Source organism: Protomyctophum parallelum, assembly GCF_964188405.1.
Source record: "Protomyctophum parallelum genome assembly, chromosome: 4".
Classification (NCBI taxonomy): domain Eukaryota; kingdom Metazoa; phylum Chordata; class Actinopteri; order Myctophiformes; family Myctophidae; genus Protomyctophum; species Protomyctophum parallelum.
In genome coordinates, this window is record NC_139700.1 from 38,704,601 (window position 1) to 38,729,871 (window position 25,271).

General features: G+C 41.3%; 1 protein-coding gene across 1 annotated transcript; it reads right to left on the reverse strand.

Moving 5' to 3' along the window:
* Positions 1-4,226: 4,226 nt before the first annotated feature.
* bbs2 (Bardet-Biedl syndrome 2) lies at positions 4,227-18,549 on the reverse strand. Its single transcript, XM_083763457.1, has 18 exons — positions 18,454-18,549; positions 17,468-17,600; positions 16,893-17,120; positions 16,685-16,810; positions 16,449-16,511; positions 16,259-16,336; positions 15,454-15,558; positions 15,066-15,152; positions 13,946-14,081; positions 11,975-12,114; positions 10,775-10,904; positions 9,974-10,145; positions 9,289-9,418; positions 8,505-8,624; positions 7,833-7,970; positions 6,601-6,713; positions 5,470-5,618; positions 4,227-5,253 (listed from the first exon to the last, which is right to left on the reverse strand). Exons 2-18 carry the CDS (start codon positions 17,582-17,584, stop codon positions 5,147-5,149), a joined length of 2,139 nt encoding a protein of 712 aa, XP_083619583.1. The 5' UTR covers positions 17,585-17,600; positions 18,454-18,549; the 3' UTR covers positions 4,227-5,146.
* Positions 18,550-25,271: the final 6,722 nt, after the last annotated feature.

A 25,271-nucleotide genomic window follows, 5' to 3' on the forward strand; every position in this document is an offset into this window, starting at 1 on the left:
AAATGACATAATCGACATAGGCCTATTAACTTGTGCATACATTGCGTCCACTCCACGTGGGAACTCGCAAGCACATGAAACGTGCTAGTGATAATGATGAATAGTTTTGGACTGCATGACAGTACCATATGCTGTACTCCCCTTGGACACAGTCCAGCTAGCTCCTATAGGATCAGAACCATTCCCCCTTGTTTGTTTTTTCTGTCTGGGATTTTTTTCCCTGTGTGGTACTCGGGGTTTATTGTTTTAAGAGTGAGGCCATGCTCACAAGCTCTTTCTCGCAATTTTACCAAGACTCCTATAGTTTGTTTATGTGCTCTTTTTATGATATGATATGATATGATAATATTATGATATGATAGATAGATAGATAGATAGATAGATAGATAGATAGATAGATAGATAGATAGATCCAATGAATACATACATACAGTACATAGATACCACACACACACACACACACACACACACACACACACACACACACAGATTTTATAATCTTTTTCCATTTGCTGCTTACAGGGGGCGGGGCATTCGAACAAGTGCCTATAAATTCTTTCTCTAATAACAACCTAAAACATGAACCTTGGTTACTTTGCTGTAGACAAGATCAGTACCATTAGAGACATATCTCCACCCTTCATGCCTTTGACCCCTCCAAGGCTGTCATTGAACTTAAAACCTCATCCCGCCCCACAGATGCTATCCCCACTAACCTCCTTAGAGAGGTATTGGAGATGTTGTGGGTGTTGTACCAGCATATTTAAAAAAAAGAGTACAATTGAACCATTGATTAACAAAAAGGTAATCTGGATACATCTATCTTCAAACTAAAGACCTACTGTATTTCAAAGCTTCCTTTCATTTTTTTTAATCCTTCAGAAAACTATACACAATTACATACGGTAGTCTTACTCTTTTCTAATATACATATGTACACAGCATTTTTGACATTTTTCAATCCGGGTTTAAAGCCTTTTACTGTACTGAGTCAGCATTGTTGAGGGTTTTTAATGGTGTGTTGTTGACCACTGATTCTAGTGACTCTGCAATTCTGTTGCTTCTAGATTTAACTGCTGCATTTTACACAATCGACCACAAAAGTCTTATTTATTGCTTAGAAGAGCATAGTGTCACTGGTATCATGGGGATTGCAGGGGACACTTACCGTTCACATATACTATCTATCATCAGACATGCTTTTATTGTTGGACTACTGTAATGCATATGTTGGCTTAAACCAGGCCTCCATTGCATGTTTACAATTAGTCCAAAATGCTGCGACATGTCTCTTAACTGTAACCCACAGGCATGACCATATTACACTGATTCTGGCTATACTGTTCACTTCAGAATTGTTTTGAAGTCTTTCATTGTTTGACCAGAGGTGACCGAGCCTTTTCAGTAGTATACCCTGAAAATAGTGGAATGAGCTACAAACTGGCCCCCACCGTTCAGACATTTAAATCTTGCCTTAAGTCTTACTTTTATACCATGGCTTTTTGATCACGTTTGAGTTTTGTGGTCTCTGCTTTGATTCACTGGCTGCTGAATCTGCTGCGTCTTTAATTCTATAGTGATGCGTTTCTTTTTTTGTTTATTTAGTTTCTTACTTTACTGGGTTTCTTGTTGTTCTTTTATGCTTTTTAGCTTATGCAGTGTATTTATTGTATTGTATTTCTTGTGCAGCACTTTGTTAACCTTGTGTTGTAAAATGTGATATATAAATAAATAGATGGGATTGGAATGGAATATGAGCATATATCTATCATGTCATTGATGACTGGATAAATGTAGACCATGATACTAACATAGTGACATGATACAGACATGTTACTGACCATGATACTGACAGGGGCTTTCACAGCTCTGTCACAGGGAGGAGCTTATTGGCATGTTCTCTGGAGTTTTTGCCCTGCCTGCAGCACACCTTGGTCAGAGCCTTATAATAATGGTCCCTGCAGCCCCAGGGCTTGTTTTGTTGTTGGAGAAGCTGTGCCACTCACAGAACTTGATGTAATGTGTGTAATACACTGGCAGAGTCCATGGATGTGGTAACCTTGAACATGTCCCTGTAGTCCTGAAACACTCCCAGCTCCTCCTCCTCTGTCATCTGCAACCACTGCAGTTGGTTGGCTGCGTCTTTACAACCAACATGTTTGTTGGTATAATCTTTGATGGCTGGCTGTGTCTTAACAACCAACATGTTTGTCGGTATAATCTTATTGTGGTCTTAATGCACTGTGTGGGGGATTGGTTGACAATGTGTCCTCAACATTCGCACACAGCAGGTCCTGTGTTCTTTTTATAAGGATGGGTGTGTTAAATGTATGTGCGCCAAGCATTGACAGTACTGTTGACTACTGTCAATGTTAGCAAATTAGTACACCTAAATCTAACACGGCCATTATAAGTTTTACTAGCTGCAGCTGCATTGCTTATTAAGGCCAGGCCAACCTACCATGTTTGTACCCTTCTGTTGTTTTTAACCTGTTTTAAATCTGCTTATAGGGTTCGGTTCCCTTTTAGAAAAACATATTCTTCATACCTAGCACAACGCTTCTCCCTGTGTCACAGACTAGTGTGTTTTCACAAAGTATACTTTGTGCCATGATTTTTGGTTTACTGCAGGCACTTCCCTTCAACACATTAACAGTGAATTTGGAATCGTCCCAAATGCTGTGGGAGAGCAAAATTCCTTGGCCAACAGTGTACAGTAGTATGTAATGTAAGCGTGTGACGCACAGTGTTTCTGGAAAAACTAATCCAATTGCTGCCAAATATTCCATAAAGCTTAATGTTTTACTAAAACATACTTTCAAATAACCTCCAATGAACCAGCGAATATGAAACCACGTCATTGCAGTTTAGTAAGGCGGCTTCCAAATCTGTAATATGAAACATCAAACGTATTAGTGTTGGTTGTCTGCACATTTTAGAAATGAGTGCTGCTGGCCAATGTATCCTTTATCATAGACCATTATGGGCCCTATAAACTTCTGATTAATTTACTACTTTTATATATTTGATTTTATACATTTAAATAATAAAATGACTTATTTTCGGCAAGTGACACAGTTAATTACGTAAAATTGGGCTTTTCTTACACAAACTGCTATATGTGAGTTGAATGAGACAAAGAAAGTACGTACTGTTCTTAACTGATGGCACTATATGCTAAAGTCAATGAATGAACAGTGATACAAGTCTTTAAAATATATACATGTAATAATTTAATATAATCTGCCACGTAAACAATGTACAATCTACAAAAGATTCACACAATTCAGCACGCAATATTGGTCATTTGTAAGTCAAGAAATGTATGTAACATATGCCTAGTATAGTACAAGAGAGCAACGATGGGATTTCGAGACGAAGAGAGAACCATTTTAGTCAAAATTCCATTTTTGCCACAGACATACAAAATGAGCACACAATAATATTACCAGAAACACAAGGAGATAGCCCTTCCCTGAATGACCATAGCAGGTCTGTAACTCTTGAGTGTTCAAATGGAACCAAATGGACACGTTCCATTGCACAAATAAAACTAGTACTAGTTGGACTCCTAATATGCCAGTGTCATTAAATCTGTGGCATACATATCCTGAAGAAAACCTGGAGACTAGAAAACCAGGTATTATTATCAAAATAAGAACATTATATGGTGTGTAAACAGTTTGCCACGGACAAGACCAAGTCTTTGCCACAGACACATTTGTCTGTGGCAAATCTATACTTATTGGTTGTAAGTAAACTAACTATAGTAGCCTACAACTGTGGATCTACTGGAGCCTCCACTCATTCCAACAGCTGCTAGCTCTCCTCGACTCTGTCCAGCTGTCCTACGTCTAAACATCACTGTCCTTAGTCACACATATGGTACTGATACTTCAGATTACATTTCCCCCTCAAGCTGGATACTTTCGAGAAACACATAGTAACTTATTAAGCCTCATTATACTTGTTGTAGGACGGATTGCGAAAGTATAGCTGATCTGCAACTCAATGCATCATAACACAGTGAGCGTGTAGATAGTCTATTCTTGGAAAACTACGTTTGAAATGGTTAACCAAATGAACACATACATCCTTATTATTTTTCAAATAATGAAATATATATTTTTAATAGTGCAAATAATTAAAAAAAAAAAGCATCATTACGCCACGTTGTGAGATCGGCTATAATATAGCCGATCTCACAACGTGGCAAATATTATTTGCGATGTGTCGAACAGAAAAAGAACACGAGACTTGTGTGGTTAATGCGTATAAAAAATGGTTGAACACAATGGTTTACTTGTGGGGTTTTTTGTGCAGTCAAAATTGCTTTGCAGACTTCCTTTTGTATTCCTTTTTGACAAAAGGAAAACATTTTAGAATGTTTACAACACATGTCAGATTTTTGCACAGCGTTGAGTGTGTGGATGCTGCTTTTTTTTGTTCGTTTGGCTCCCCAGGCTCCAGGGCCTCACTCCAGTTTACTGGCGGATGGGTGTTTTTTCCCCCACTAACAATACATGTTCTAAAATACATAATAGATAGAGAGGTTTTTACATTACATGATGATAATGTTTTGCTGACCAAACTTGATAAAAGTGAGGAGATGGACACGGATACTCTGAAAAAGATTTCTGTGAAATAAACCGTGAGCTGGTTCCACGCCCTGTCTTTCTCCTGCTCTACTTTCCAAACAATGTACCTCAAGCCAAGACACTGGTGTTTAATATTACTTAGCCAAACTCTCTCACAACACCATCCATAGTACTACACCGACTGTGACTGGTGCTTTGATCTCTTTCTGAGCAAATAATAATCTCTACTAAATATAATTATACATGAGTCTATAGGACATGTTTTTGGAGATGGCAGCAGATGTTATTATGTCTTGCTTAAGTCAAATATGTGACCAACATTTGTGCTCCAATGTTGAAACCAGAGCCACTGAATGGCCCCTAACTGAGCCATCTATCTCAACTATGCATGTATCTCTTCCCAGGTGGCTTCTTCCTCTGCTGTCATATCCAAGATGGCGCACTGCTAGAGATGTGGCAAAGTGCGGTACATCAAGGCAGCAAAGATTTAGGAGCGCAAAGATGAACATTTCTTTTCCTTCATCTACTTGTCCCTCTGTCCGTCCCCCTCAGGAGGACGCTGTGCCTGCTCGCATGATCCTGAACAGGGCGTTGACGTTGTTGCTCTTGATGGCATCACGACACGCAGAGATCACCTGGCTCTTAGGCTTACCCACTGAGAGAGAGAGAGAGAGCAGAGAGAGAGAGAGCAGTGAGAGAGAGCACTGGACTGAGCTCAATTATATCTGCATTAATCCAGAACGCAAACAACCATTCAACTCAATCCAAACGATCTCAAACTGTCTTTCTTTGGGAATCTCTCTTAAGAAGTTTGAGAGCCATTGACATGAGCACGCACACATCAAAATGTGTCCTAATGTCCCCCGCCTACCTCTGAGTTTTCCAGCCCTCTGTATGGCCTGGTTGACAGACTTGAGGCAGGCCAGTAGAGCGTTGTGGTTGTTGGATCGGATCTTGTACTCATTGACCAAGTCTCTGTTCAAATCATATAGCTCTCGGTAGCGCTTCTTCGTGTTCGTCCTTCAGGGAGGAGAGAGGGAGAAGAGAAGTAGGCCAGTCACAATTAGTACATAATCGCCTAATCGCAATTATTTTACATAATCATTTTGTTTTGCATAATCACATAAATCCCATACATTTTCAAACAAAAATACATAAATAAATAGAAGCAATAGCAGATCTACAAACTCAGAATGAGACGCATTGTGAGTTGTAGATCGGCTATTTCCTACATTCATTTTGAGTATAAAGACTCAAAATTTTCTTTGTAATTTAAGTTATTTGTCATATTCCTGTGAAACTTTTGTTTACGAAGCATACAAATGTAATTCATATTTGTATGTTTCAATGTTCAATGCCCAAAACGCAATTAAACATCGTTAATCACACTTACTTGTGTGACAATGAATCGTAAAATGTTATGATCGTGGCAGCCATGAAGTGACTTAATACCCATTTCTGGTTATACTAATGACTGTAATAATACTGCAAGAAATTAGCCTGGAATGAATAGCTAGGTTTCACGCAACAGTGCATATTAATTTTAACACTGTGCTGGTCTAGAACACACACACACACACACACACGCACGCACGCACGCACACACGCACGCACGCACGCACGCGAGCGCGCCACAGTGCTGGTTCCACAGTGCTGGTCTAGAACATAGACATATGGGACACTGGCTCCTTTTCAAAGTACGCGGGAGTGATTTCGTCGTCACACCTAATGTCACATGACATGGCATTCTCAAACCTTTTCATTTCAAGGACTCCCAGTTTGACTATGCATTAGGCAACGGAACCCCCATTTAATTCAATGACCTATCTCTGTATGAAATAATGAACTACATCCATATGAAAAACAAGATTAATTCAATTCATGCGCCATGAGTTGATGTTGTCCAATAATACAATTATATTGTGCCAACATTTACCGTCCAGTGTGCTCTCCCGGTACTTTTGTAGTATAGTATACTGCATTTATATTGGTTTTCACTCACATGTCCCCCATGAGGCGAGCATCCTCTGCTTGGACCAGCATGTTCCTGATATAGTTAGAGTGGTCAGCCATGGCTGCTGTTAACTTTTGATGGACAGAATGGAACTCATCCACCTAGAGACAGATGGAGGGAAGCATAATGTGGGCCTTATGTTAGGATTTCAGTTTTGAGAATTGAGGATTCATATTCTTTTTTTTTTGCATTCTGCTTTATTTTGCTAGAGACAGAGAGACAGGAAAGCTGTGACAGAGAGAGAAGGGGCTGTGGATGACATGCAGCAAAGACCCTTGGCTCAGATTCAAACTCAGCCCAGGACTAAATTTGAAGGTCAACTGCTGTGCTGTCCTTATGTGTTCGCAGTTGGGGTCTGTTCTTTTCAGCGTGTTCACAGTGTGGGTCTACTGAGTCTTTTCAGCTGCTTCAGAAGAAGCCGTTTCCATAACGTCACTGAAGATTGTGAGTGACATGGAAGATTTTGATGTTTGGCTCATGAGTTACCCACCATTCATGTCTCTCTCTACAGTAGTGGTTCTCAAGCAGTAGTCCGGGGACCACCAGTGGTCCTTGAGGTTCCAGGTGGTCCCCAGCTAAATGATGAAAGATAATTCTTTTTTTATCAACGTGTGCCTGTTATCTCTCTTAATGGTCCCAACATCAATACAGCATGGAATTGTGGACAAAATCTTATCCAACCATAACAAATTACTCTAGATTTTGGGTCTGAGAGGCTAAATCAGTCAGTGTAGTGCGTAACTCCTCAATAACAGTACAGGTAAACAGACCTCAGTCAGTGTAGTGCGTAACTCCTTAATAACAGTACAGGTAAACAGACCTCAGTCAGTGTAGTGCGTAACTCCTCAATAACAGTACAGGTAAACAGACCTCAGTCAGTGTAGTGCGTAACTCCTTAATAACAGTACAGGTAAACAGACCTCAGTCAGTGTAGTGCGTAACTCCTTAATAACAGTACAGGTAAACAGACCTCAGTCAGTGTAGTGCGTAACTCCTTAATAACAGTACAGGTAAACAGACCTCAGTCAGTGTAGTGCGTAACTCCTTAATAACAGTACAGGTAAACAGACCTCAGTCAGTGTAGTGCGTAACTCCTTAATAACAGTACAGGTAAACAGACCTCAGTCAGTGTAGTGCGTAACTCCTTAATAACAGTACAGGTAAACAGACCTCAGTCAGTGTAGTGCGTAACTCCTCAATAACAGTACAGGTAAACAGACCTCAGTCAGTGTAGTGCGTAACTCCTCAAAGTAGCAAGGGAAGTCCGCCTCTGCCGATAGGTCCTCTATAGCTAGAAAGGAGGCTAGTGATTGGATCAGATCTCCTGCCAGGTCGATGTCATCGGTGCTCAGTGTGATCTGATTAGATAAAATAGTAACTGATTTGTTAGACGGCCCAATTTTACACCATCCAACATTGGAAACAATATTCCATTGTGCTTTTTTTGTTGTAAAATGTGTAGAGCTGGTTCAAAGTATTTTACTAAAACATTGTTACAATAATTTGCATGAAACAGATGGACATTAATATCCATTTCAGCAATCAGGTGACATGCACATGCTCAAAAAGAATGACTTGCCCTAATAAATATGACTAATGTAATGATGAAGCAAGTACCGGTAATTAAGAAAAAAGGTATCATTTAGTCAAGTTTAGTCAAACATTTAGAACCCTGTGGAACTGAACATTACAAAACAGTAAGAACGATTTCCCCTATTCTGGGGGGAACATTCTCCAAATAGCCGCTTGTAGATCGGCTATTTTTGGCGAGGATGTTTTAAGTGGTTAAACTAAAGTGATATTGATCATTTCCAAATATTAACACAGTATTCTGCGGCACCCCTGGACTTGGCGTCACGGCACTCACTTTGAGAACCACTGATCTACTGTACCTGTCCATTGCTGGCCATGCTAATAGACAACAGGCCTCCAGCCCGTAGTGAGGTAAAGGTGATATCAGGACTGTCTATCCCTTCTGGAATTAGGAAGTTCTGATTCAGCCACATGACCACCTGTGCATACATACAAACACGTGTGAACAACCTGCATCATGGACACATACACAATACAAGTTATCTAAATACATTTCTAAATGTAGTTACAGGACGAGGGAGGGAATGGGATACACATTCACTCATACACAGTGAAATTCTAAGTGATCAATTTGATCTGCAAGCTCCCCAGTTCGCCCACAGCATTCTACTGTTGATTACCGAACCGATTCATGGAAGCAAATGGGAGTCAACAGACTTACAAGAGGGCACTGAAAACTAAAGCTAACATTTGTCACACAGAATAACTCTTCCTACTTCCGGGTTGCTTCCCTACTTCCTTCACAGGTGTTAACGATGATACAAAATAAGGCTCTGTTCCATTTAGTGTGCAGGGGTTATCAAACGTTTTAATTTCAAGGACCCCCATAACTCTGAGAGTGTACAAATGGAACCAAATGGACCCGGCGTACACTCTCAGTGTTACAGACCCGTCTGGGGCCATTTGTACAGTAAGCCAACATGCACAATAGCAGCACCCTGTTTGACCAGAATGGAACAGAGCCTTCATTAGTATTAGCGGTAACAACTGTGAAGGAAGTTAGGGAAGGGGCCCAAGTTCTTTCCAAAAGGGTGTGTGTGCATAGAGGCCATTCCCTGGTCACACATTGTGGCAGCAGCGTACCCGCTGTGGGCGATCATTGATGCTGAAGGAGACCCTGCCGGTAGGCGGAGCGGCCGAGGGGTCCACCGTGATGTCATACATGGAGAAACGAGGCAACTGCCGTGTGATCTCAAATACGTGGAACTGGGTACTAGAAAAAGACAGTGTCAGAGTCAGATACATTTGTATACCAAGTTTATGTATTGCTATGCATTCGGGTTCATGGGAGAGGTTTCTGAGGTTTTATCAAAGCAACATTGGTATTTGCCATTTTTTACTATTTGGACAAACATTTTAGAATAGTTCAAATAGCCGATACAAGCTCACAACGTGTCGATAGATCAGCTAGTTGAACTATTTTAAAACTTTTCAAGATAGGAAAATATGTTTAGGGATAAACAGAGTATAATCCTCAGCATTATTTGAACTCAGAGCATACAATTGTATGCATGTACACTGGATGAATTAACACTGGGGATTTTAAACTGTTTAATATTAGCATGACTCTTGCCACATAAAGGATATTTGTTTAGACTCCAGTTATAACAAAGGCAGTCAATTCCATACCTAAGGACTGCAACGGAATGGCCGCAACGGAAATAATCTAGCTTTGAGTTTTCACCCTTTTGATAATTGTGTGTGCGTGAGTGCGTGCGTGCATGCGTGTGCATGCGTGTATGCATGTATGTAAAATATGTCAAAGTACCTGGTTTTCCCTCCGACAAAGGCCTTTATATGCAGGTCAACGGGTATATCTTTGGGGGGTACGATGGGGACTCTGATGCAGCCTGACAAGTTCTGGGCACTGGGGTGGACCACGTGGCTCTCTCCCTCAAAGATACCCTCGGCAAAGAGCAGAACCGCCCGGATAATGGTTTCTATAGAGAGAGGATTTATCAAGGGTTTATCAAGTAAGTTACGGACCACATCAGTGTTGATTTTGACGGCAAATTTTGATTTAGTTGTAGTTGTAGACAGACTAAAACATGTGTTTTAAATGTCTTTTGTTATACTTCTCTTGAGAGAAGTAAAAGTGTGGCATTTTCCGGGGCAAAAGGGAGGAGCCATGCCTGCCGCTGGGAGTCGGCAGAGTTTAGCTTATTGTTTCATTGATCTACCGGTCTCATTTTAAGGGCCTTTCTCAGCCCCTCCCCGCTCCCATTGTTTACATTGTGTTTAGGAACCAAGATGGCCACAGCACCAGGAGGGGTGGGGCGGAGGGGAGCGGGGCAGGGTTGACATATGCCCTTAACGGGCTGCGTTCACACATTCAAGACACCTGTCTTGTCTGTGTTTAATGGCCGCTCCGGGGGGAAACACATCCATCAAAGTTGTGTTCAGACACAAGACAGGTGTCTTGAATGTGTGAACGCGGTCAAGTAAGGGCATATGTCGACCCCGCCCCACTCCCCTCCACCCCACCCCCTCCTGGTGCTGTGGCCATCTTGGTTCCTAAACACAATGTAAACAATGGGAGCGGGGCGGGCAGAGTAAGGCCCTTTCTTACCATTTGGCGTGGAGATGCTGAGTTCTATGTGAGCCTTCTGGGCCTCCGTAGCAGGTTTAACTGACAGGGCTGTTTGGAGTTGAGTGTTGGCAGGTATAACACCCACCCCACTGGAGGTTTCCGACACCCCCTGGAAACAAACAAACAAGGATGTTAGTACAACCTTCATAATTTGGCACGGCAAGTGTGCATGCATACAGTATACGCACATTTGACTGCACACAGAATAACCCGCTTCCCTGAATAGCGTTGTTTCGGAATGGAGGGGTGTACCCACTTCCTTCACAGGCGTTACCGATGATACTAATTAAGGCTCTGTTCCATTTAGTGTACAGTGCAGTTCTCAAACTTTTTAATTTCAATGACCCCCGTAACTCTGAGTGTGTACAAATGGTCTCACTCTCAAGAGTTACACATCCGGGGGCATTTGGAACGCACTCAAGGACACTTTGAGACCCACTGGTGTAGGAGAGTGTTTGAGCCAGTGAGCACAATAGCACCATCAACAGCCAATAGGCTATATGGCAAAATGTTCTAAATTTCATTATGCTTTAAATAGCATGTAATGTGTCAAACTAGGGGGTTTTCATCATTCTGAATCCATTCCAAGCATTAGTTTTGCACGAAAAACACTCCTTGGGCTAAAAACAGCCATAGACACTTGCCCAAATGTGCCCAAATGTGCTGACCTCATCACATTGTGATGACGGCTATGGCCTTTTTAAGCCCAAGGAGTGTTTTTCTTGCAAAACTAATGCTTGGAATGGATTCAGAATCATTAAACCCCCTAGTTTGACATGCCACATGCTACTTAAAGCATAATGAAATTTAGAACATTTTGCCTTATAATGGTTGTATGGTACCCCAACTTTCAGCAGCTGTCAAAAATTCCCCTAGGGTGGTTGAATATAAACCAATGTGGGATATGTTAGTAGACACCTTTACAAACACATTGGTGAAGAAAACTTTTGGTAAGAAATGTATTCCCAGATTTTTTTAATATCCCCTGACTCTGTTTGACCAGAATGGAACAGAGCCTTCATTGGTATCACCTGTTAAGGAAGTAGGGAAGGGGCCCAAGTTATTTCCAAAATGGCATGTGTGCATAGAGGCCATTAAATAATATACTTGACTCAAGGTCCTGATAATGTCTCAACATACTGTAATAGATGTGTGTCTGTATATGGCAATGGCATCTACCTTGGCGTTCTCTTCATAGTTGCGTAGCTCCAGCAGAAGGTTCTGTCTGCGGTGGCTGAGTTCTCGGACAAGGTCCTGTTCTACACTGGAGTCCATTAGATTCCCTTTTAGCTCCTTGCTGGCAGGCAGGTAGCCACGTACTATACAAGAATTCAAAGAGATGACATCAACATGTATCCTGGATTGACATAACTTGCAAGTGTACATGGATCTAAACTATCAATAGTATCAAACATAGACCCATTTTGTCTCATGACCCATCGTCGCAATTGTCTGCATTTAACCATTTATCATTCCATTGTGACTGACTTTTGCCAGGCCAAAGCTCACATCTGGTCTGCAGCTCGTGTAGGCTTTGTCTACATCAGTTTTCCCATCATAAACAAGCGGAGCAGCATTGTCTGACCATCTGAACATGTATTGTATACATTTGAGGTGTATTCACACCTCAAATGTATAGTTATAAAACTAATAAATAATACATGTGAAAAACTATATTTTGTAAAGGCATACATCGATGATGTGTCATATGAAATCGGTAGGATATTTTCAAGTGTAGGCCTACAAGCAATTAAAATCTCGGAATTAAAAACAAACACTAAAACCTGCGCTCAAAATAAAATCACACCCGTGTGAACTGAGTGGTGCAACTACACATTTATTGTTATAGTTACTGTACTGTAAGGTATTTGTAAAGTTTGCCTCAAGTTGTAAAACATTAGAACCAGGAAAGCATCTGTGTCATTTTACAGTTTTGGTTAAGTACTCTAGTCTGTGCATGAATTTCAAGGTTTCTCAACCGTGTCACTTGAAGGTCTCACATCACACACACACGTGCATGCACGCACGCACGCACATACCGCGGTCATGCACGCACGCAGCATTGATGTGTGTTGCTACGACGCAGCATTGTGTTGCTACATGCTATACACACACACACACGTGCGATACCGCACGCACGCAGTGCACGCAGCATTGATGTGTGTTTTATTTGTGGATATAAATTATATATTTCCCCTCAAATATCTTAGTTTTACCAACATTGTTAATTTGAAATAGTTTCAAGATGCTTATTTATTTAAATTGTGATAATTGCTATAGCTATTGGAGCTCTGATGGTCCCACCGTCCCAGACAGAAAGGGGACGTAATGAGGAAATTAATATGCCCGGGTAGAAGGCATCATGACTGGGGGTGACTGGGAGGAGTGACTGGTGTTGACATCGCGGATCGTCTGACTCTGCCAAAACGGAACAGTTACCCTTTAAAAAAACACCTCCATTCAGTTTAATTGTAACTGAGATTTTCGATCATAATTCATAATTTTTTAATACCGTATTTAGCTATAATGAGCGCAAATGTTCGATTGACAATGCTACTGTGCTACTACCATAGAGCGCAGGGGGAAAAATGGCTACTCTCAGCCGCACAAGAGGAGATTAGACCCCATCCCTCCCAGAGAAAATCCCATAGCCTGGAAGGACGATCGGCCTGGCTTGGCCAATGATTGAACGACTCGTTCGAGTGACTTTGAATTGAATTGAATTGACTGGTGGGTCCGTGCCATAGAGTATGGTCCGTACGGGAGATCCTATAGTTTACAGGACCGAAATGAACGAAATGAACGAATCATTTTAGTGAACGAACAAACGACCGATCCGTTCACTGAAAAGAACGAAAGTTCCCACCACTACCGCGTTCATGCACGGCATACACACACGTGCGTGCGCACACCACTGATGCACGCATGCGCACACCACTGGTGCTCACTGATACATACATACATACATACAGGTACATACATACACAGGTACACGGACATTGCGGCTTGTAGGAGTGGTTGCACCACTCAAAAATGGTTTGTACACTCCATTGATAAATGAGGGCCAATGTGAACTGTGCCTTCAGTCCACAATGCTAGAACAGTGCACGATTCCTAAGGAAATGGGAGACATGCTAGCATGACTCGTACCCTCTCCTTCTACGGAGGTGCAGATGAGTTGTATCTGTCCATCCATCCTGTAGTCTCCTTCCACCACACCGGCCACAGAGGACGAGAAGTTGTCTTTGAAGATGACCTCACCGGTGCGGTCGCTTCGAGCGTCGATCTGGAACGTTCCGGAATGTGAAGCATACATTGTTTATCAACACCAGCCGCAGCCGCCCCTCATCCAATGCTATTTTGACTACCGGTATGCCTGCACTTCATGGTACACTGTGTACTGCACCATGACGTGGTGCAAGCATGGTCAGAATGGTATTGGATGAGTCTTAACACTCACCTATTTTGACTGTGACCAAATATCCAACCTACAGTGCATCACATGCATTCTATGACCTGATGGTCTATAAATGCACTGAAACATTGTGTTGTTAATCTGTACCATTATTGATTTTGCCAAAGGAATATCATTCCAAGCAGAAGTCATGTCACACAATACCTTCCCAGTTCCCACAGTTTCCTGCTTATTGGACTGTGCAGTTGACAAGAGCAACGATGTGATCCAAATTGTTAATTTTATTAGAGCCAATGACTCACTCAATTGTCCACAAATGCCAGACGTGACTTGCCCTGCAAGTCCAGGGACTGTGCAGGAATTGGACAATTAATTTATGAGACTTTTGCCAACCTGAGTAGCATACAGTTAACAATTGCATACTGCCACTTACTGGTGAATATAGGTACTATGCATGTTGGTAAACTGTTCTGGACGATAACTGGACATTAATTTAAATATGTCTCTTAATAATCATTATTAAAAATATATATAGATTTATATTGTCCTACCCCAAAGTAAATTCCTCATACTGTTTAATATGAAGGTTTAAGGTATTCATAGCCATAAGCACCATTGGGTCCTGTAGAAACGTCGGGGACTGACAACATGAAAATAGGGCAATGAAGATGAAGTCCTATAAAATCCTTTGTATAAAAAATAAATGATGGGAGGGATAAAGGCCTAATTCACAGTGATTAAGAAGCTCAGTTAGGATATATGCAAGATTTATGTACGAGACCCTCAGGAGCCTTTGCAATAGCCATTATACTGTACCAACCCAGATAATAATAGGACTATAAATAATCAGCTGACCTTTCCATTGGACCAGCCAGTGATGAGCTCCACAACTCCATCAGCGTTCAGGTCAAAGGCATGGATGCTCATCGCGTGGTTCTTAGACTGGACGAGGACACAAACAAGAAATATTGTTTAACCACACAGTGACTCTGCTATCGATTCTGAGCATGACATTATAGCCAAAAACCTTGTAATGTAATGTAATGACAAATTGCGTAAGTGCAGTTACAGTGATTACATAAAGAAATTGAAAGATACAACATTCGATACAGTATGACATTTTCATTAAAAGCGGTGCAACTATACATTTATTGTTATAGTGAGGGCATCTCACATTTTCCGTCACAGTTTTAGCTGACGGAATTAACATTGCCTGGCGGAGATAATGAATGACTTGCATTACCTTGATTCTCCAGTAGCGGGCGCTGCGGTCATAGACTCCCACAGTACCATTGGCCAGGGCATAGCCAAACCTGCTGCCATGCATGTGGCAGAGTGAGGTCACTGTCTGCACAGAGAGAGAGCACAATACAAAACCCACTACTGTCACCCACTTAGTTCAAGATATACAAAGGCAAATACCACCATTATTTGTTTAACAAAAACTGTATAAAAAGGCCCATGCCTAAATGGATCATTCTGAAAAAAATAAACTCATGTAGTTTTTTCATCATTAGTAGTACACCGTCTACAGATCAGTGTTAAATTTCGTCGACGTTGACTACTTTTTTTCACTGACAAAAACTACATAAAAACTAAATAAATACTAGAACTAAAAGACAAATCATTTTATGTTTGGTTCCATGCTGAGAATAGAAGATCTACAAGCTTACAACGTTGTGAGCTCGTAGATCGGCTATTTTCAACATCAAACCAAGTCTAAAATCAGGTATTGCGATGCCATCAAGGCCTGCCAAAATAGATTTTAGTAAACTAAATCAACTGTAGATTTTGTTGACTAAAATCGTATATTTAGTCAACTAAAACTAGATTCAAACTAAAACATTTCAGATAACTAACATGTCTAAAACTAAATGGAATTTTATTCAAAGGACTATTACATTTGCTGTCAAAGTTAACACTACAAGATACACAAAGGAAAAAACTATATACAAAAAGGATGTCAAAATGAAATGGATCATTCTGAAAATCATACAGTAGTCTAGTTTCCAGTCCATAAACTTTAAAAGAAAATGTGCCTACTTTACCTCATTTTCAGTCATCTCAGACACCAGCTCATCCTCTTTGAAAACCCTGATGTCAAAGTCTTCAGATCCTACCAAGAGCTGCAAACAAAACACAGGCATCACTGCAGCAACTTATTATGGAGTGGATTAAAACTCTATGGTTTATTAGCATCTTCCATTTATCTCTTGTCTACGCTCACATCGGTCTCACCTCATTTTTCCCATCTCCAGTGAAGTCGCAGAGGACTAGAGACCTAACATTGTCCCCAGTGACCTTAAAAGAATACATTTTTAAATAAAATATTAAAAACATAAATAATCAGCACACTAGCTTAAACATTATTCATCCCATTTAAAGGACATGTGATTCTCTGAACTGAAGGCATACAAAACCAGATTATCAATTGAACACATGATATTAAGGAAGCATTTAATCTCAGTTCCTACCGTCCAGAATTTGTCATTCCCCTCGTAGTCGAAACCCTGTAAGGCACAGTTGCCTCCGATGACAGCCAGAGGAGACTGGATGTCTCCTAGTTTCCCCAGCACAATGGCATTGGCCCCATCTGCCACCTACACACGCACACACGTCATATATACAGTAATAGCGTTAAACACCTACAGATCTACGTCATCGTTCCTCTATTGTACCCACCTCTCTGTAGAAGATATCAGCATTGTCGTGGACATCGTAGGCCAGCAGGTTGGTTTGAGATCCCACCAACAGTGTGTCCCCAGTGGTGTTCGGTCCCAGCGTCCCTGCGGTCAGACAGGTGACCGCCTGGTTGATGTTCAGCAGAGAGATGTCAGAGTCCTGGTGACTCTGGCTCAGCCTGTGAGTCACAGGTCTCTGGCCACGGACATGGGGATTGTGGATGAACACCTACAACGAGAGAGAGAGAGAGAGAGTGAGAGAAGGGTGATATTTACTGTACCTACCAAGGCATTGCCACCCACCCCGAAAGTCAAGTCAAGTGAATTTCATTGTAGTGCCAAAACAAAATAGCAGTTACCTAAAGCCACTTTAGTAGGGTTCCCAAACTGTTTAACTCAAGACCCAAAAAATAAATGGAACAAAACATTTTGAGATGGGGGGCGGTCCATCATGGGCAATTATATTGTATTAGGAGTCCTTGACATGAAAAAGATTGAGCACCACTGATACAGCAACATACGTTTTTTCAGAAAACTGTGGAATGGGCCTTAGGTCTTAAGCTGACACTCTCTCACCTTCCCTGCTTGTGTGGCTGCGGTGAGACATGGGTGAACTCCATCAAACCTCCCAATGGTCACCATGCGAGGGTTTATCTTATGGTTCAGCTTCAGAGTGAATATGGGGACCAACATTGTGGCTGATATCCTCCTGAATGAAGTTCAAAGTGAGTTACACACACATGGAGAGGAAGAGAGGGGGAAACTGTTAACGGAGCGACAATGAGACCGAGTGTCCTTTCATATTCTATGAAATGTAGTCATTGAAAGCAAGTAAGACCGTATGCATGAGCACAGCAAACGTCTAAATGAATAAATAAATTAATATAATAACATCAGTTGGCTATTATAAGCTAATGCTGATGCTTTGCAAATGAAATGTTTGTGACCAGTAATGTACAGTACCCAACATGCATGCTGTAATGAGGAATTTTATATGTAGCCTATATGTATGTGTAGATACTGATGAAGTCAACAAATCAAAATCATCATGGCCTTAACAGAGATCATGTGAAGTATTTGATGTATACTTCTGGAAACACTGGAGGTACAGTATATTTTGCCACAAGATTCTGACAATTTAGTCAGAATCTACAATATAAAGACTATAAGACAGTGAGTCTTGATCCAAGGCTAAGAGGCTTTATTCCTGGAGGCTCCCTGCAGTGCGTCCTGTAATGTTGCCTAGCAACAGTGAGCTGCGTACTGAACAAGCTAATCTCCCTGTCGTTTCCTCTCCAGTCTCACAACACAATGCTTATCCTTTTCCCGGAAAATGACCAAATATAGTGTACACATCTAATGATCTATAATAGTCTGATAATAAATACATCAGATTACTTTTGCTTGTTGGCGTCGCTTGATTACTTTGTTCTGTTGCTAACTAGGCTATCGAGACACTGCAAGACCAGGGTAGTTATCACTGGTTAATTACACATAGCGACAAAAACAACGAAAACGATGCAAGTCGGTCAGTGAAATTACGCAAATATGAAATATCTCACCAATGTCAGCTCCTATATGTTCAGGTGCTTGGAGTTAGAGGTAAAATTAAGCTACATCAGATTTAACTCTGAAGAACAACAATCTACCTACTTCCGTTTCGACTCTTTTCAAAATAAATCTTATTTCAACTTGAGCAAGAAAAATTCTTGTCTTGCCTAACAATAGAGTTTCATTGCCATCTGGTGGATAGCATATATAGCTGCATGTCCCTGGCTGTACTTGGAATTTACAAGGGTTTAATAAAGCGGAAAGTGCTTTTACAAGACAAATAAAGTAGGCCACTAAAAATAACAACATAACAATCAAGGCACAACAACAATCAAGCAACACAAAATACTAAAAACACCAAACAACATCACAATCAGGGTCACAATCAGATCGAGACTAATGAAAAAATCACACCCGTGTGAACTGAGTGGTGCAACTCCCCTCTCCTCTCTCTCTCTCTCATTAGCAGGTAACAGGCAGCAGGCGCGCCTGGCCCTGTCTGTGGCATTGACACAGTGTCCCCCCCCCGATTGAGTCCGTCGCTTTGTATTCAGACAGTCTCAGAGGCACTTAGACTGTAAACACACCCCCCCCGCTTGGAGTGGGTCCCCCACGCAGGACATGGGGGGACACCCTTGTCAAACATCAGAGAGTAACTGAAGTGAAGGTTCCCTGCTAAAGTAATGCTAGTGCTTCCATGCTAGTAACGTAATTTGCTAAACCAATTTCGCGATAAAATCCGTTAATTGTAACCGATCGTTTTTGAAGATAATACTAGTATGGTACTAACTGGCTAACCAACAGAAATAGCAGAGAAGGAAATATTAACAATGGTATTTTGTAAAAGTGTATTGGCCCGCCTAGCCTACAGAGCTACCGTCGACAACAAAGGATGTTGCCAGATTCTGCGAGAGAAATAAGCAACCAGTTGTGACAAGCCCAAAATAAGCGAAAATAACACAAATCTTATTTATATAGTGTTTTTATTTGTACTCATTTGGCACATTTACACAGGCCTAATGCATCAGTTTAGTTTTCCATTCCTAGGTGTTCATTAAGGGGTCTGGAACAATGATCTTAGCTATCAATCAGGCCATTGCTATTCCTATTTTGATTGTGGGATGTCAATGGGCCATTCACAACCATCTATCCAGGAGGAATGTAATGTCAATAAGCCATCTCTTGGGCTTAACTGTACAAACAAAATAACAGGTAACACAATTGGCAACGAATGGTGTCTGTTTCCTGTTTCTTCACAAGGAGGGTGAGTGTATTTCCAAACAGTTTTTATACCCAGCACCCTAATCAAGGGAACTTGATTCAGCTGGAGGGGCACTTTCTGACGAGGGAACCTCCCGAGAGCACTGATCAAGTCAAGGGACTGGTTTCAGAAAGGGCACGTCTGTCCTTAGCGCGACCTTTGAACTTTCCAGAAAAAAGAATAATAAAAACTGCGTCACGTGTGGCATAATGTTCATTGTCCATCGCTATCATAGCGCACGGCACTCATCAAACAACACAGAAATGAAACACAGCATGCATAATCAAAATGAAACTCAAAATATAATTCTGTCATGTGCGTTCGGAAATGCGCACCGGGAGCGCACTCGCCTATTAGTTTGCATTGCACAGTGCGCTCAGTGCGCTATTTCCGAACGCGCCCAAATGGCATTTTCCACTCTAGGACACTACTGTTCTACATTTTTGTCTAATAAAATAGGCTATTCATTTAATCAATCAAACTGCATTAACTAACAGAGATACTACTAACCAAGCTATCCATGTCAACATGCTCTATAGGAGTCTCAATAACAGGTATAAGTAACGTTTAATGTTTAGTAATGTTTAATGTAGCAGAAGAGGCCATTTATTGAACAGAGTTTTGCACAATTTTAACATCCCAGATCGATTGAAATATGAATCTACTGTGCTGTGCTACACCATGATATATTAAGAGTAGGCTACAATAACATTCCATTGTGAAAAAAAACGTATTAACCACAGTGTAATGCTAAAGGTTTCATCACAGGGCTGTCTGCTTCATGTAATATCATTAAAAGTGTTGTTGGTGACAGTTATATGAGTTGGAAGCATTAAGACCCATTTTAACCCTCAATGGCTTCCTTTCTGACAAATAACGTTATTGTAAAAAAAAAAAAAGATTCACGCGTTCATATGTAGCTATTTTGCATTAGAAGCGGATGGGACCATGGGACCCGGATGTAACGTAGAGTTGTAGTCCTCCTACGTAGTCATATTATGACTACAATAGATTCGCGGTTAAATCTCGCGGGCGTGGCCTCACACCGGAAGGAAGTGCCGCCGCCCTCAAATACGGAAGAGACGCGTGGAGGTAGGTTTGGTCAGTGTTTGTTTGGAACGTGCCACGTCACCATCGCGGGTCCGTCTTCAGAGCAAGTAAGTGATTAAATGTTATTTAATACTTAACGCTGTTGTTGTTTGTGTGTTCAAACGTCTATCACTTGAAGTTACTTGTTATGATGTTTATATATGATGTTTGTACGAAACCGTTGAAGGTTTATAAACAACGGGCCCGTCGATGACCGAGTGTTTTTCCTTCTTACCAAAACAAACACAATTGTTTTTCCATCTAGTCGAGGTCCATTATTCATTAAGTATTTGAGCCACGGACCACCATGTTACATTTATAGACTCACATTAGAAATGAGCGAGTTATGATTAAAAGAACGTATGATCTTGGCTCTTTGCTCTTTAACACACGACACAGACGGCTAGCTAACTAGGCTAGCTAGCTTCTAGCCTGTTGTTTGTTGGTGAAAGACTCCAAGCTGGGAAGTGTATTTCAGCGAGTAGCTATACGTGGTTTTGTTTATTTTCTGTAAAGTATAACCCTCGCTGCTACTCGCTGAAATACACTTCCCAGCTTGGAGTAAATAAACAAAACCATGTATAGCTACTCGCTGAAATACACTTCCCAACTTGGAGTCTTTCACCAACAAACAACAGGCTAGAAGCTAGCTAGCCTAGTTAGCTAGCCGTCTGTGTCGCTCATTTCTTGCTCATTTAAAAAAAGGTTATATACTATGTAAACTATGAAATGCAGGCTTTCATTTGGTATATAGAACGTTTGTGTAGGCCGTCTCTATGAAACGGTATCAATTGAAAAGGAAATGTCGGGAAATCGCTTTATTTTTCCCCTCGCGCACCCAGCGCCAAGATCACGCGTCGTGTAGGCCGTCTCTACGAAACGGTATCAATTGACTAATGATCATTATGACTTGCTGTTTGCTGTATCTGTTTTTTTTAAATAGCAAAATACTGGGTCAATTGTCTGACTTTGATTGCTTAAAGTAGACCTGCATAAAATTCTGTACTGCAGCTATTTACAACCAGGTAGTGTATAAGTTAAATTGAATTGTTGTACTTTCAAAAGGGTTTATTGGGGCACCTAAGGTGTTAGATCTCATTCTTCTGCCCTTTGTTTCATTGCACACATGTTAAAGCATTGGTCTAAAACTACATAGCCTATATCCATTGAAAACTCTGTTAGCCTACTAGTTACTTTTTAGATTGTATTATTACAAAATATACACTAAACAACTTCAGTCCTATATTTCTTTACTTTAACTTACTTTTACTTTAACCTAGTGGGGGAGTGGTTAGTGGGTGGGGGAGTGATTATGCAAGAAATTAGGGTTGTGGACAAGTATCTATTGTCACACCCATTCAAGTGGTGCTAAAATTTCAGGATTCTTTGCATGGCTTATTCTCTGCTTTGGGGGGGTTTCTGTTTCAACAAGTTTTAGATGGTCATATCTCCTTCAATTATTGTCCAATTTCATTGAATGATACATCATATGAAAGCTTACATTCTGTACTTTAATAATTTACTGTAATCTGTAAAAATCGAGTTGAGGCATATTCGGCTGGCACTGGTCACAGATTCTAAACACAACAAGTAACTTAAAAAGTGATAACATGTTTGAGCCACGGACCACCATTTCACATTAATAGACTCTCACAATGGTGGTCAGTGGCTCAAATGGGTCTGAGAGACTAGATGGCGTCAAATGTTGGTCCGTGGTTCAAACGCTGAATAAATAATCGACTAGAGGTGAGAAGAGTATTGTTTGGTAGGTAAAGGACACACATTCTGTGAAAATTGGCGCGAAGCAACAAACATTCTTTGAAATTGGTGGGAAACGATCCCGGGCACTCATGTTAACAAAGCTCAGTCACTAACCACTATGCTACAATCAGCATTATATAATTAAAGGATCAAAAGTAGCAATCTTCTACATTCTCTAATTGTGTAGTTTTTTGGAAATTAAGCAGATGCTTAACAACAATTTAACTATTGAGAGTGTAAAGATCTACTATTGGGTTCAATTTGGTTACCTAAATTAAATTGCTCTGTATTGTGACAGTAATCATTGCTATAGAGTGTGTGTTCAGTAACAGTGTTAAATAGCTCTATAGTGTGACAGAAATCATTGCTATAGTGTGTGTTCAGTAACAGTGTTAAATAGATATTGTGACAGTAATCATTGCTATAGTGTGTGTTCAGTAACAGTGTTAAATAGCTCTATATTGTGACAGTAATCATTGCTATAGTGTTTGTTCAGTAACAGAGGTCTCCCGGTCTCTCCAGCTTTTTGTTAAACACAGTCCCATAGTCACAGTACCTCCCATTCACTCCCACTCAGTCCCATTCACTCCCATTCACTTTTATTCACTCCCATTCAGTCACATAGTAACAGTACATCCCATTCAGTCCCATTCACTCCCATAGTATCAGTCCCATAGTAACAATTCACTCCCATCCACTCCCATGCACTCCCATAGTATCAGTCCCATAGTAACAGTACCTCCCTTTCACTCCCATTCAGTCCCATAGTATCAGTAACTCCCATTATCTTGCAACACAGCAGCCAAGTATATGCAGAACACGTATACACGCATTTGACATAACACAAACAACAAGACAATTTACATACATAAAGACATGAAGACAAGAGCAATATCCACCGCTTTGATTATCCTGTGGCTACTACAACTCCTGATTAAACCCTTTTCTATTTATTAAAGAGCTGGAGAGACAGGAATATTCCTGTTACTGAACACACACTATAGCAATTATTACTGTCACAATAACTTTGTACTTTTGCTACTGATGTTTGTGTGCAACATTTGAGCTGGTGTCAAGTCACCTTAATTCAAGTGATAGATTATATACAGGGGCATGCCATATGGTCTACCTGCACAGCCTTTGTGATTACTGGTAGATCACGATGTACCTTTTGGGCACCCCTGCAATACAGGATTCCTGTCCAGAATTGTTTTTTATTAAATATAGAGGGTTTAAGTGTAGGGTTTGTCATGTTGGTGTTCTCTATAACTTTTCGTCCTGGGCATGACGTTAAACTGTCCAGTGTAACTCCAAGTTACATGGGGTGGGTATGGTTTGAGAGTTTGTGATGCTCAGTTCTTTTTTTGCGTCTCGGTTCCTCAGGTGGAAGCTGCATAGTTGGGTTTTTGATGGGTTGGGTTTCAAGTGGCTGGTCGTTTGTTTAGATATTGAAAAGGAGGGGGGCGAGCGCGCTACCTTGTGGGAGGCCGTTCTTTTCGGCTTTCCATTTACTCCTCTGGTCATTTAACTGAACATAGAAGCGCCTGTTGTTGAGGAGGCTTTTCCTGACCATTGTGCGGTGTTGGACAGTGTCGTAGGCAGCAGAGAGATCTCTGAATGCTGCTCCAGTTATTTGTTTCCCCTCAAACCCATCCTCAATGTGTTGGGTGAGGTTGAGCTCTGTCCAGCACAGGAGCGGCTGGGACGGAAACCAGCTTGGTCTTTAGTCAGCTTGGTATCTATGAGTGGCAACAAGGCGTTGGAGTAGCAGCTTCTCATATAGCCTTGTAGGTGATGCAGAGGGAAATGGGTCGGTAGCTCTTTGTGGATAATGGGTCTATGCCAGGTTTAGGGATTGCAACCACGTTGGCCTTTTCCCAGACAGAAGGGATGGTTTTCTGTGCTATGCATGTGTTCAGCATCCCCACAAGCCAGGTCTTTGCGTTGGGTCCCAGGTGCTGTAACATTTCTGCCAGTAGGTCATCAATCCCTGCTGCTTTTCCGGGTTTCAACTTTCCCATTGCAGTTTCAAGTTCTTCTAGGTCGAAGGGTTTGGTTTGAGGGCTGGCTGATTGTGGTTGGTCTGATACCACTGTGCGATGGTATTCTCCTGTGGGTCGGTGGCGGTCTTGGTCACAACTGGTGGCCAACAGTTGTAACCAACACCGCCACCGACCCACATAGAATACCATCGCACAGTGGTATCAGACCAACCACAATCAGCCAGCCCTCAAACCAAACCCTTCGACTTAGAAGAACGTGAAACTGCAATGGGAAAGTTGAAACCCGGAAAAGCAGCAGGGATTGATGGCATACTGGCAGAAATGATACAGCACCTGGGACCTATCGCAAGGACCTGGCTTGTGGGGATGCTGAACACATGCATAGCACAGAAAACCATCCCTTCTGTTTGGAAAAAGGCTGGAGTAGTTGCAATCCCTAAACCTGGCAAAGACCCATTATCCCCGAAGAGCTACCGACCCATTTCCCTCCTCTGCATCACCTACAAGCTCTATGAGAGGCACTACAATTTCTGAACAGACTATATTTACATCAATATGTCTGGGTCCCCACCTACTCACTCAGGGTTGACGTGTCACACCTGCAGTGATGGGAGGGGCACCAAAATGTGGTATTTTGATTGTTTAATGGGGGCACTCCCTTAGTATAAAAGTGTATGTTTTGTGTACACATGACCTGATGAAGATCAAATGGATC

Coding starts and splice junctions, on each gene's coding strand:
- bbs2 (XM_083763457.1), bottom strand. CDS start 17,584: ATGTTGGTCCCCATATTCACTCTGAAGCTGAACCATAAGATAAACCCT. Junction 16,512..16,684: donor GGAATGACAAATTCTGGACG/GTAGGAACTGAG, acceptor TATTCTTTTAAG/GTCACTGGGGACAATGTTAG. Junction 15,559..16,258: donor CTGAGATGACTGAAAATGAG/GTAAAGTAGGCA, acceptor CTCTCTGTGCAG/ACAGTGACCTCACTCTGCCA.